The sequence below is a fragment of the Hylobates moloch genome, unplaced genomic scaffold (genome assembly GCF_009828535.3).
Source record: "Hylobates moloch isolate HMO894 unplaced genomic scaffold, HMol_V3 SCAFFOLD_4, whole genome shotgun sequence".
In the NCBI taxonomy this organism is placed as follows: domain Eukaryota; kingdom Metazoa; phylum Chordata; class Mammalia; order Primates; family Hylobatidae; genus Hylobates; species Hylobates moloch.
The window spans coordinates 113,916,311-113,930,497 of record NW_026652279.1 but is presented as its reverse complement, the minus strand read 5'-3'; the positions used below and the strand labels follow the sequence as shown (position 1 = coordinate 113,930,497).

Here is a 14,187-nt window from a genome sequence, read left to right as displayed (position 1 = left end):
TGCTAACAAAATATATTTCAAAAACTGTATCATAATTGGTATGAATTTAATAGGCATAAATGACATATACCTTGATCATTAGTTTGCTGAGGTCTTCAAAGGCCTGAAATGAGAAATGAATTTTGGTTGAAATCCATCTAAAGAATTAAAATGACTTAAAAAAATGAAGCACCCTCTATTTTTTCCCCATAAAAATTTGAAATTTTCAGCTGGGCGCAGTGGCTTACGCCTGTAATCCCAGCACTCTGAGAGGCCGAGGCAGGCGGATCACGAGGTCAGGAGATCGAGACCATCCTGGCTAATACGGTGAAACCCAGTCTCCACTAAAAATACAAAAAAAATTAGCCAGACTCCCGCCTGTAGTCCCAGCTACTCGGGAGGCTGAGGTAGGAGAATGGCATGAACCCGGGAGGTGGAGCTGGCAGTGAGCCGAGATCGTGTCACTGTGCTCCAGCCTGGGCGACAGAGCGAGATTCTGTCTCAAAAAAAAAAAAAAAAAAATTGACATTTTCTTGCAAATATCAATTTGTTAATAAATATTTATATAATTTCATTTTAGCTAAAAAACCATACATTTTCCAAACAAACTGCAAAAGAACTTCACATTTTCAAAGAGAAAATAACTATTATTGATTAAATAAGCAAAAGGTGATATAAACAGTAGTTCAGAAAATATTATTTACTGTTATTTGAGAAAAGTAAGAAATTCTGTCACTGTCACTGGTTTTTTCTAAAATCATTTTCTAATAGGAAGTCTCTAAGAATCAAAAGCACTACAAAGCTTTCCTGGTTGAAAATGGCAATACACAGCTGCAGGAATAGTTCTCTGGGCACAATAATTTTGGCTTTAAATAGATATTACTTAACTGAAACAGTAAGTTTAGTAAGATAATCAGTTTAAGTAAGATAATCAGCCTCTGATGATCAAACCCATTATGCTTGTAGATATGGTGGATATCACAAAAGAAAAACATTCAAATACCATCTAAATGTATCTACATAGAATCAACTGTTTAATTTGCTACAGCAAAAAACTACTTCAAAGGCCTCTTCGAATTTAAATATATTTAAAATAAATTATTTCAAGTTACGAAAATATACTCCCAGTGCAGAATATCTTATCTAATTGATGCATACAGATGTTATTTTTTAAAACCAGTTAAGCAGCTTGTCATTAACTGAAATATCAGTCCATATGGTGGTCTGAAACATATAATAGTGGCTCTGATCAGCTTATGCCCATCTGCAGGAAAGCATCCCCCATCTGCAAAAGGATTTTGCTAAAAGAATAGTGTGTTGCGTATTCTTATGGCCAACTCACTAAGGTTAATAACTGAAAACAAAGGGGAATGTGCACACACCTAACAGGAATTTCCTTAGATAAACAAAAGGCTTAAACACTGGATTCTTATCAGCTAGAGCCAGCAGATGCAGGAAACCCTTTGTGAGAAACTCTGGGCACCAGCTCTGAAAGTAAGTCAATTCTAACATTAAAATAGAGGGCAAATCACACACCAACCTAGTTTTCAAAAATAAAACACACATTTTGCGCACTTAGGTTTTTACTTTTAATATATAAGATATTAATAGATTTTTTTTAATCTGTGTAAAGAAAACTGGTAAAGATAACACTTTTAAATTGTATATGGTAAGTTACTGTATTTATTATATTATGTTGTTGTAGAAAAAATATGCTAAGTTGAGAGTCCACAAAGAATATGTAAATAAGCCCTGTAAACTTATACATAGGCAATAAAAAAAGTAAATATTTTAGTGCCTTAGAAGAAATATCTATAAATATTTTAAGTGATTATAAAACACAGAGAAAAGCTTCCTCACTTTTATTTCTATAATTATTATAAAATTTGGAATTAGTCAATTATCAAAAAATGAGTAAAGAAACTACCTACAATAAAAATTAAAGCAAAAGAGATGCACATATCCATTCTATAATTGCATCTGCCAGTTTACGGAACCTTGTATCCCTCTACCACACCTATAGTCAAATTTCCACTCCAATTTTGAGAAAAACAGCACCTGTTTTAAAACCAGGAGTACCCCCTTAAGCTGACTTACAGCATGATTTATTACTTACTTTTAGTTATTACTTTGGCTATTAGCGTCAGTAACTCAGTATATTCTTGATTTTCCACTTCAGTACTCTTGAATGTGCCTTGCATATTCCATTCCCTTTTCCTGGGTTCTTCTTATCCATGCTGGTCATCTGCTAGAGCCTATTCATCTTTCAGCCTTTGACTTCCATATTCCTGCTGCTAACAAGCCCTCCCGTGACCTCAACAGAAGTTAGGGATCATGTTATATATCCCTGCTGTAGCCTATATGTTCTCCTTGCAAGGTGTTTCTCCCACTGTGGATAATGCCTCTTTGCCTGCCTGTGTCTGTGCATCACCACAGTATCCACAGCCTCTGATACAAGGCCTGGCACAAAGTAGGGAGGAATATCTGCTGAATAAATTAATGATCTGCATGGTTAATGATCTGCTGAATAAATTAATGGTCTGTATGGTGGAGCACAACGCTTATGTAGAATCCTTTGAACTATGCGACTCCAAGAAAATTAGACTGAAACAAAATAACTTACTTTCTAAATTAAGAAAAACATTATTTTCAACATAACATTGAGTTAGTATGGCAGTATCAGAAAGAAAAATACAAGTAATGCAAAATCAGCCCACTGCTCCATGCCATCTCCAAAAGCATCGACACAAAGAGGATGACAAGACACCGCTGAAAGAAGATGGTGCAGCACCTTCTAGATGGTGAAGAGAGTGGTGATGTGGTGCACGTCGCCACCAGCAAACTGCCTGCAAATCAGGAGACTTGGGTTCTCATCTGCCTCATTCCAAATCTAGTCACTTACTCTTGAGACAATTTCTTCTCTGAATAATAAGAACCCTTCTAATGCTAAAATGTTGAAATTTTATTAATCTTCTCAGAATAGATGATTCTGAAAAGATGGTAGCTATGGCAGCACAGTTTTTGAACCTCTCCAAATCACAACATGAAAACAGGGCAACTAGATCTCAAAACCAAACATATACTACAACACTAAGTGTAAGGATACTAGCAAAAACCCCTCAAGATACAAGCGGGTAGGGCAAACCACTAAGAGCCACAAGACCTGCAGGATGCCAGGATCTAGGCAGGAGAAAGAAAAGAAAAGCAACAATGTAACCACAGACCTGAGAATGCAAGAGCCCCAAGAGAGCCAATAGGGATTCACCAGAAAGCAAGGCAGGCCAATTAGAGGACAGTGCCTAAAATGGGGAGGACTGTGCCTACTTCAATTACGGAAGGGTCCACTATTAACCTTTTATTTCAAAATAAGCTAAAAGATGTTAAGAAGATGATACAAGCTATGAAGGATCAATATAAATCAGAAATAGGTGACAGGACTCAGGAAAGAATTAAAAATAAAAGGAAAAAAATCATTTCAGAAATAAAGGCTACACTAGACAGACATTAGAGAATAAACACAACAGATAAAACCTTCAAAGAGGTGAAAAAGAGGAAAACTTTCTAAATAAAAAGAAATGAGGAAAGAAATGAAAAGCATTGAGTCACAAATTGTGAAGAAAGGCAGTGAAACTGCAACATACAGCTAATAGGAGTCCCAGAAGAAAAAAAATCAAAGCAATTATTGAAAATTACAGGCTGGGCACAGTGACTCGCGCCTGTAATCCCAGCACTTTGGGAGGCCAAGGCGGCCGGATCACGAGGTCAGGAGTTCGAGACCAGCCTTGCCAATATTGGTGAAACCCCATCTCTACTAAAAATACAAAAAATTAGTTGGGTGTGGTGGCATGCGCCTGTAGTCCCAGCTACTTGGGAGGCTGAGGTAGGAAAATTGCTTGAACCCGGGAGGCAGAGGTTGCAATGAGCCAAGACTGCACCACTGCACTCCAGCGTGGGCAACAGAGTGAGATTCCATCTCAAAAAAAAAAAAGAAAGTTATAATGCAGAAAAATTTCCCTGAAATTAAAAAATTCCTGAAACTATATACTGAGAAAGCACAGCATGCACCTAAGAATAACAACTCACAATGACTAATACACAAACACAGTCTAGTAAAATTACTGGGCTTTAAAGTAAAATTTAAAAATACTTTGCCCATCTAGGAAAAACAGCAAGTGTCTTTTAAGGGGAAAAAATTAAATTAAACACTTCATGCCAGACCAAAAAAAAAAGTAATATAATGAAGGAACTCAAAGAAAGAAAATGTGAGCTGAGGATTTTAAATCCAAGAAAACTGACCTTCATGTATAAGGAAGACAAACATGGCAGACACAGAGAATATTGTTCCTATGATCATTTCCTAAAAAATCTACTACAGAATGAGGCTTCAGACAACCAAAGTGACCACAGAGAGCTCAGCATAAGGACTGGTGGTACTAAACATGGAAGTACTTACAAAACTAAGAGTCAACGAGAGCTGGAGCTGAGGGGGAGAGTGTATGCAGTGGCTGTATGCTCAGACGGTGTAAAAACAGTGCACTTATTTTTCAAATGTATGAAGAATGGGGAAAACACATATAAATTTTTTTTTCAACTGCTTTAGTAATTATCTGGTAGTGTCATCTTAAATTTGAATAGAAAAATAAGTATGCTCTTGTTAGGCACTTTATATTAACAACAACAAAATTCTAGCTCTGTCTATTGAAAAAGCCTAGAAACAAAGATCAACCCAATACTGATGAATATTACTAGCAGGCAGATTGTGGTTCTGAAATATCATTTCCCACTAAAAGAAACCAGAGCGGGCTGGGCGAGGTGGCTCATGCCTATAATCCCAGCACTTTGCGAGGCCGAGGCGGGCAGATCACGAGGTCAGGAGATTGAGACCATCCTGTCTAACATGGTGAAACCCCGTCTCTACTAAAAATACAAAAAATTAGCCAGGTGTGGTGGCGGGCGCCTATAGTCCCAGCTACTCGGGAGGCTGAGGCAGGAGAATGGCGTGAACCTGGGAGGCAGAGCTTGCAGTGAGCCGAGATGAAGCCACTGCATTCCAGCCTGGGTGACAGAGCGAGCCTCCGTCTCAAACAAAAACAAAAACAAAACAAAAAAACAAACAAACAAACAAACCTAGTCATTGTCAAAAGACAATAAGGAAACAATTTATTACCCTGATGATAAAGGAAAATGCAATTATCCTGCCTTTCCTATATGAACTGGACAACCAAATAGTAGATAAGGGAAACGTTTCTTTAAAAAGTATTCCAACTAATAAATGAAAAATAAACACAGAATTATCACTATTTACCACCACCAATGAATTAATAGATCTAGGCACTGAATATTAACAGCTGCTAACATGACAGAGATAAGATGTGCCTCCAACGAAAGAACACAGCATCACCTTTAGTTTTGCCAAAGAGACAGAACATGAGTGTGACAGAGATTCTAGATCCAGCTGCCAATTTGGGGAAAATACAGGGTTGAGGAAAATATACAACTTCACCACAGATACACATCCAGAAAAATCTACTATGGGCACTTAATAGGTCAAATGCCCTCAGTTCCCCAACAGTAATCTGTATTTTCAATTAGTGAGCCCAAAATAAGCATTTAAATAACTATTTGTAGTTTTAGACTTTACTTGATTGACATAAATCTTTGAAATTCTCTGAACAGCAACCATCAGCGGAATTTTACTTATGAATTACTATGAAAACCAAAGATTTACTTTAAAGCATCATTTCAGGCCGGGCGCGGTGGCTCAAGCCTGTAATCCTAGCACTTTGGGAGGCCAAGGTGGGCGGATCACGAGGTCAGGAGTTCAAGACCATCCTGGCCAACATAGTGAAACCCTGTCTCTACTAAAAATACAAAAAAATTAGCAGGGCGTGGTGGCGGGCACCTGTAGTCCCAGCTACTCAGGAGGCTGAGGCAGGAGAATGGCATGAACCCGGGAGGTGGAGCTTGCAGTGAGCCGAGATGGTGCCACTGCACTCCAGCCTGGGCCACAGAGCCAGACTCTGTCTCAAAAAAATAATAATAATAAATAAATAAATAAATAAAGCATCATTTCATAAAAAACAAGACCATTTTTATATAAACATGGAAAAACCAATGATATGTTTAGTTGTATTAACTAATTACAGAATCTAATGCATAACTGGTCTTTTTAGCTAGAGTTCTTTCCCCTTCTCTTGAATTTCCTCATATATCATGAAGCCTCAGAAACACTGGAATGTACATGCTCAGGGTTGTCTCCTAGTAGAAGTGATGGGCTGCTTTGAGCCATTCTTACTGATGTCTGGTCTGATCCCTGGGTGGTCATTAACATAAAATGGTGTGGTATCTGGCCACAGACAGTGGCCACAGAATAGCATTTTTCTCTCAACTGTTACTTCAACTTCCAAAATAATTATACAGAGAACCTTGAACTCATTAGGAGTATCCTCCAATCAGTTTCATCTAGACTGTAAAATCTACACACAACATTTTATGATGTTTTCTAACAGCAAACAAATTTGCATTTCTTTTTTATTCCTTTCAGAAAAAGGTTTTGGTTAGATTTTGCCAGCCCGAGGTAGACCTGTTAAAGAGAATAGGAGACTATGTAGCTTCAGGCAAATGAAATATATTCTAAATTACAGAAGTGAATTAGTCACAGCTGTAGCTAAAAGAATAGACACAAATGGCTGGAATAGATGGACAGCCAGAATTTAACAGTTACCTCAGAAATGTTTTTGTCAGTTTCTTTTCTTTTTTCTTCCAGTTTCCTTTCAATACCTACAATTCCTACAGCCCTTATTCTTCCTGGCTGAAAAAAAAAAAAAAGAAGTAGAAAATAAAACATACAAAATAGGAAGGAAACAAAATCTTTTGTCACCAACCACATTGTGTTTTCAATGGCGGGAAAGGACCCACGAAGAACCAAAGAAAAACAGCATACACGGACATTTAGCTTCCCTTCAAAACATGTGTTTGTTTCTTGCTATACATAATGATCTTAAAATCATTCAAGAAAAACCAAATATATAATAAATGGCATATTTTACTCTGCATTTTAGATATAAGTTAAATTTCCTATCATTTTCCTTCTTTGGCAAGCTATTACGTATCAGATACTTACTAGGGTTTCAAATGTACAAAAAAATCACAGTTTAAATTTTGGTTCTTTTTTTTTTTTTTTTTGAGACAGAGTCTCGCTCTGTCCCCCAGGCTGGAGTGCAGTGGCACCATCTCGGCTCACTGCAAGCTCCGCCTCCCAGGTTCACGCCATTCTTCTGCCTCAGCCTCCCGAGTAGCTGGGACTACAGGCGCCTGCCACCACGCCCTGCTAATTTTTTTGTATTTTTAGTAGAGACAGGGTTTCACTATGTTGGCCAGGATGGTCTTGAACTCCTGACCTCGTGATCCGCCCACCTCGGCCTCCCAAAGTGCTAGGATTACAGGCTTGAGCCACTGCGCCCGGCCTAAATTTTGGTTCTTAAGTTATTATTCAAGCTACTTTCATACATTTGAGTACCTATCCAGTGTTGGTGATTAATTTAGACAGGCCTAGAAAACATTACCCAGCTGTACTGTCTATTCTCTCAAATGCCACACTGATTATGAAGAACAGAATGCAGTGAGTGAACCCTACCTTCTATCACCCTAAGAATTATGCTGGTAAGCAGTCATTTATGTTTACTAAGTGTCTGCTATATAGACAGCACTAAATTAGGTGCTGTGAAAATAATTTTTTTTTCTTTTTTTGAGACAGAGTCTTGCTCTGTCGCCCAGGCTGGAGTGCAATGGTGTAATCTTGACTCACAGCAACCTCCGCCTCCTGGGTTCAAGTGACTCTCCTGCCTCAGCCTTCTGAGCAGCTGGGATTACAGGCATGCACCATCCTGCCTGGCTAATTTTTGTATTTTTAATAGAGATGGGGTTTCACAATGTTGGCCAGGCTGGTCTCAAACTCCTGACCTCATGATCCGCCCCACCTTGGCCTCCCAAAGTGGTGGGATTACAGGCGTGAGCCACCGCGCCCCACTGAAAATAAATTCTTTATAAGAATACCATTGCAGTATTTTGTTTTGGGCAAGTTCTACAATCACAGAGTCTTTTTCTTAATGAAGATGTAAGTACAGAGTTGAAAATAATGGATTAGCAAATAGTTTTAAAAATACCTGGGGTCCTCTATTTGTTTTTAATGACTGGGAAACTGGCATATTCTCCCATCTTCTTTGTGTCATTTCCTCTGATAAACGCCTGTAAAACTGTTATGCAAATAAACACACTTTAAATGACTCAGTCAGATTGTAACATCCTTGTATAAATCATTACTTAACATTTCTTTTTTTTTTTTTTGAGGTGGAGTTTTGCTCTTGTTGCCCAGGCTGGAGTGCAATGGCGTGATCTAGGTTCACCACAACTTCCGCCTCCCCTATTCAAGCGATTCTCCTGCCTCAGCCTCCCAAGTAGCTGGGATTACAGGCATGTGCCACCACACCCAGCTAATTTTGTATTTTTAGTAGAGATGAGGTTTCTCCATATTGGTCAGGCTGGTCTTGAACTCTCGACCTCAGGTGATCTGCCCGCCTCGGCCTCCCAAAGTGCTGGGATTATAGGCATGAGCCACCGCACCCGGCCACTTAACATTTCTTCAGTATAAAAGTCTGTTCAGTCATTTGCAGCAAGCCCAGAATTCTCAGAGACATCAAAGAAAATCAAAGGAAGTTCTTTTCTTGGATCAGCTTCAGAAAGCACAAAGGAAAAAAAAAAAAAGAGAAGGAACTGACCTTCTACATAAAGTGGGCTATTCTCAACAAAGAGATGAGTGACAATGAAATCAACAGACTTACTTTAAACAATCCTGTATATGTGGATTGTTTTCTATCTATAATGAAACAAACACAGTGCCAGGAAAAATATACAACCATTCTCCATGAAGGAAGCAGGGAGTCATTTGTCTAGTTAAAATATAAAACCAAAAAGTAGGACCAAAACATACCTATGCTCACAAATAATCAAATATATTTTTCAACTTCAGTGAGAAAAACTTTAGTCAATCACTTATATCTGCTTAGTGATCACTTGTCAGGAGCACTGGGTGAGGTGCTATAGAAAAAAATAAATAATAATTTATGATATTGATGAGGAGAATAAATACACACTTCTAATTATCTTAAGAATTCTTGTACAGCAACTTATTCAGAACATATAAACTATTATACTGCAGAATAAGTACTTAAGTGATTAACTGGAGTTAATCAAGACAGACAGCCTGATTTAAAGCTAGGGAACCTTCAGATACTGAGATAGTTCAACATACCACTGCATTTACACTCTGTTCCTTTAACTAAACTATACCACCGAAAACTCTGCTAGCAGGCAAATGGCATGACTTAGTGTATTTTCCAGCCTCTGTTCCTTCCTTGGGACCACACCCTCTGCTCCCCATTCCCACTGAAACCTAAACTTCATATTCTCCACTCACTGCTAAGGCTTAAGATATAATAAAAATTTTATTGGCTGGGCACGGTGGCTCACGCTTGTAATCCCAGCACTTTGGGAGGCCGAGGCGGGCGGATCACGAGGTCAGGAGATCGAGACCACGGTGAAACCCCGTCTCTACTAAAAATACAAAAAATTAGCCGGGCGTGGTGGCGGGCGCCTGTAGTCCCAGCTACTCGGAGAGGCTGAGGCAGGAGAATGGTGTGAACCTGGGAGGCGGAGCTTGCAGTGAGCCGAGATTGCGCCACTGCACTCCAGCCTGGGCGACAGAGCGAGACTCCATCTCAAAAAAAAAAAAAAAAATTTTATTGTAAAAATATGGTGAAATCTGGTATGTTGTATAATACTATCTTCCATCATGTTAATAAGCCACAACAAACACACACACACACACACCTTTCTAGTACAATTTTATTCATGTAGAAACTTACCTCAATCTGGCCATGTTCTTTGAAGGAGAGTTTGATGTAGGAGTTCTTACTACTCTGGAATGGGCCAGGTTCTTTGTTAGGAGGAGCTGGGTGAAGATGAACCACTATTTTGGCACTGAAGAAAGAACAAATGTAATATATTGAATTGCCTTTCAAAAAAATATAACTAATTCTACTTTTATAACTTTTTATCTATTTGAAATCACTTTTAAAATTCATGTAGAAACAAACATCCCAAAAAGCATTCTTTTAAAGTGTGTATTAGTTCAATATTAATGAAGCTTTCAAAAATCTCTCTACTTAAAACTTATAAGCTATGAACCAAAAAGCTTCAAGTTACTAGCTCTGTAGATTAAATTAGAGTGTGACTTTAGAAAATAAGGTCAAAATAAATTTGCAAAATTTTGAGTTTATGATTATGGTTTTCCAACTACAAACATCCCTAGAGGTTATAAGGGGGCCTATAATTTCTGCCAAAGCATACGCCCTCTTATTCATTTGAAAACAAAATGTGAAAACTTATCTGTAAAAATGGCCAGCTGATATTTTATTAAAATTCCATCCAAAACTAACATTCTACAGTGTCATTTGTTGGAAAATGCCACTCAATCAACAGCATGATCTAGAAAGATATCCAATAACAAAAACAATTCCCAAAATGCTGTGGCTCTAAGAACACAAACTACCATTATCTTTATGACTATCATAATCTTCTATGCTATTAAAAATACCACTATATTTGGTCAGCTTAATAAGTCTGTTTTCCTCCTTTTTTTTTTTTTCAACCTAAGTCAATAAGCAATCTTCTATAAAGATTTGGGAAACTAAAAATCTTAAAGTATCTCGGGTACCTAGTTTAGTGCTTTTTCTTTATTGATCATGCTACAGATACACACCTACCACTCAATTTTACTTTTCTTTTTTTGGAACCATATGGTTACCTAAATATCACTGCAAAATTGAAACACCAGGCATTGGGCCTCCTCAATGTGAATGGGTGGGGCCAGCCTTGTAAGGACTCCTCCTATTCCCTTGTGGTAAACTTCTTTAAGTGAAGTGAGAAAATAAACTATGTGAGCAGAATCATAGAACTGTCTGAAACAAACCATCAAGTAGAGCAACAAAACTATGACAATTATGATAAAATAACTAAGCAAAAGCATTTCATAGTCTCTGAAACTAAAAAAAACCCTCAGCCCTACTATCTGATTCTGTGAAAGGACACCCAATGAAAAACTAATGAGTATAATCAAAAAAAGCATAAAAAGTCTATGCCAAGTTTTGTATATATTCTTTTATCAAGTCATCCAATTACTATACTTCATTAAATTTTAAATTTATGAAATAAGGCCGGGTGCAGTGGCTCACGCCTGTAATCCCAGCACTTTGGGAGACCGAGGCAGGCGGATCACGAGGTCAGGAGATCGAGACCATCCTGGCTAACACGGTGAAACCCCATCTCTACTAAAAATACAAAAAATTAGCTGGGCATGGTGGCGGGCACCCGTAGTCCCAGCTACTCGGGAGGCTGAGGCAGGAGAATGGCATGAACCTGGGAGGCAGAGCTTACAGTGAGCCGAGATAGCGCCACTGCACTCCAGCCTGGGCGAAAGAGCAAGACTCTGTCTCAAAAAAAAAAAAAAAAAATTATGAAATAAAAAAAGCATCTTCAGAGATGTTAAAAGGTGAAATGTACACATCTTGAAATCAATGCAAATATAACTGTTTGAGGGGAGGGGCTGGGAATTCTCTAAAGAGAATACTTGAGAAAAGTTAACTTGGCATATTACTGAAGTACTCCTCACTGGACACGTTTAAAAAATAAGACACTAAAGTGAAGGTAAATATTTAAAATTTTTTTTTAGTTTAGATTTCCTTGGAACACAGGAAAGGAAAATTCAAATAACCTGGAACAACCTTAAAGTTTACTTTTTAGAACTTAATACAATGGAGAAATTGATAAGGGGAAAATATAAATCATAAGAACAATCTACCCTAAAAATCTCTGGCTTAAAAAAAATCTATGGCTTATTAATCTTTTTAAAATGTTGGTTAGTTTCTTTTATGTCAAATAAATAATATTTTACAGTAAATCATAACATTATGATCAAGGCATGCATTGCATGTCCAGTGAAGCTCAACATTGCTTAACTTCTACTGAAGTGCCTAATTATGCTAAACCTAAAGATAAGCCTACATAGGAAAAAAATATCCCATGCCGATAATATTTGTTCATGTCTCCTCAATTACATGCACTTAAAATATAAAGCCAAGTTTTCGGTACATTTGAATAAACAGGAACATTTGAACTTACACCTTTATACCAGAGTGGCCTCATCTCCTGGTGTGCCTGGGATAGTCCCATTGTATCCCTGTTACCCTGGTCTAATTGTTCATTGTACTCCCTATTATTCTGATAAATATCCTGCTTTGTACAATAACTATTATTATATGCTGCTTAATTCTGCTATCTGAACAAGTCAAACTTCAGAAACAAACTTAATGATCGGGCTAGAAACAGGAGCAAAGTCAGTTATTTTTCTCAAATAGGTTATTTCCGATTTTAAGTATGAAATGACAAGTACACAGGGATGTGAAAGCAAAGTGTCTATGGAAAGACAATGATAACTGGGCCACATTTCTTTATTATGACCCATGTATAATAAACAAGGATATTACAGCAAACCTTAGCTTTATTCATGCTTTAAGAATGGATTCATACATCATTGAGTCTAAGATAGGACCTCTTGCCCAATAGCATAACAGGAAATGTTTTCTGTGACTAAAGACTGTGCTATACAGACTTACCTCTTCCCAATTCCAGCCGCCTGTTCTTCAATGAACACAATTTGGGAAAGGAGAATGGCCATGCAACACTCCTAGGAGGAAATCAACAGCTTAAATGAAAGACTCTAAACAACATCCATAACACTTGTCAGAAATCCTTGTTTTATAGCATTACAGTGCCATATAGCATAATAATAAAAATAATAAAAAACAATAATGATTTTACTCCTTAAATGAACTTAAGGAAAAATTAAATGAAAACAATAATGTGGTGGCATTTGGCTGCATGGAAGAACATGAGAAGTTTAAAAGAAGCTGTAACTAGCTTTTGTTTTTACAATGGGTGTATTTTCTTTATTATTATTATTTTTTAATTCATTTTTTTTTTTTTGAGGCAGAGTCTCACTCTGTCACCCAGACTGGAGTGCAGTGGCGTGATCTCGACTCACTGCAAGCTGTGCCTCCCGGGTTAACGCCATTCTCCTGCCTCGGCCTCCTGAGTAGCTGGGACTACAGGCGCCCACCACCACGCCTGGCTAATTTTTTTGTATTTTTAGTAAAGACGGGGTTTCACCATGTTAGCCAGGATGGTCTCGATCTCCTGACCTCGTGGTCCACCTGCCTCGGCCTCCCAAAGTGCTGGGATTACAGGCATGAGCCACCGCACCCAGCCACAATGGGTGCATTTTCTAAGAGTAATATTTCTATGAAAACGTTTTACTTGTAATATTTTCTTACACTGAAAGCAAAAAACAAAACAGATACATCAAAACAATTTTAAGGAGGGCATTTATGTAGATGACTTTGTCTTCTTTATAATTTTCTATACTTCACTCATATGCCCACACACAATTATTAATGGTTTTAAACAGAAAATATTGATGTAGTATCCCTTTATTCATATGTTTAATTTTTTTTTTTTTTTGAGATGGAGTCTCACTCTGTTGGCCAAGCTGGAGTGCAGTGGTACAATCTCGGCTCACTGCGACCTCCGCCTCCCAGGTTTAAGTGATCCTCCCAGCTCAGCTTCCCAAGTAGCTGGGATTATAGGTGTGAGCCACCATGCCTGGCTCATTTTTGTATTTTTAGGAGAGAAGGACTTCAGGCTAGTCTCGAACTCCTGACCTCAAGTGATCCCCCTGCCTCAGCTTCCCAAAGTACCAGGATTTACAGGCATGAGCCACTGTGTCTAGCCAGTATGTTTAATTTTTTTTTTTTTTTTTGAGATGGAGTTTCACTCTTTTTGCCCAGGCTGGAGTGCAATGGCGCGATCTTGGCTCATCACGACCTCTGCCTCCCAGGTTCAAGCGATTTTCCTGCCTCAGCCTCCTGAGTAGCTGGGATTACAGGAATGTGCCACCATGCCCAGCTAATTTTGTATTTTTAGTGGAGACAGGGTTTCTCCATGTTGGTCAGGCTAGTCTCAAACTCCCAACATCAGTTGATCCGCCCGCCTCAGCCTCCCAATGTGCTGGGATTACAGGCATGAGCCACCGCG

General features: G+C 38.3%; 1 protein-coding gene across 7 annotated transcripts in view; it reads right to left on the bottom strand.

Annotated features, from left to right (window-relative positions):
* The window catches only part of VPS36 (vacuolar protein sorting 36 homolog), a 48,212-nt gene that overhangs the window by 23,428 nt on the left and 10,597 nt on the right, over positions 1-14,187 (bottom strand). For 5 of the 7 annotated variants that reach the window (XM_058437943.1, XM_058437944.1, XM_058437942.1 and 2 more), the window contains 5 exons: positions 12,711-12,781; positions 9,903-10,017; positions 8,145-8,234; positions 6,704-6,790; positions 71-103 (listed from right to left, as the gene is read on the bottom strand). In XM_058437943.1, the coding sequence (XP_058293926.1) occupies positions 71-103; positions 6,704-6,790; positions 8,145-8,234; positions 9,903-10,017; positions 12,711-12,781 (396 nt within the window). Of the gene's footprint in view, positions 1-70; positions 104-6,703; positions 6,791-8,144; positions 8,235-8,968; positions 9,059-9,902; positions 10,018-12,710; positions 12,782-14,187 lie in introns of those variants that run through there. The other 2 variants (XM_058437945.1, XM_058437948.1) reach the window with 2 other exon arrangements.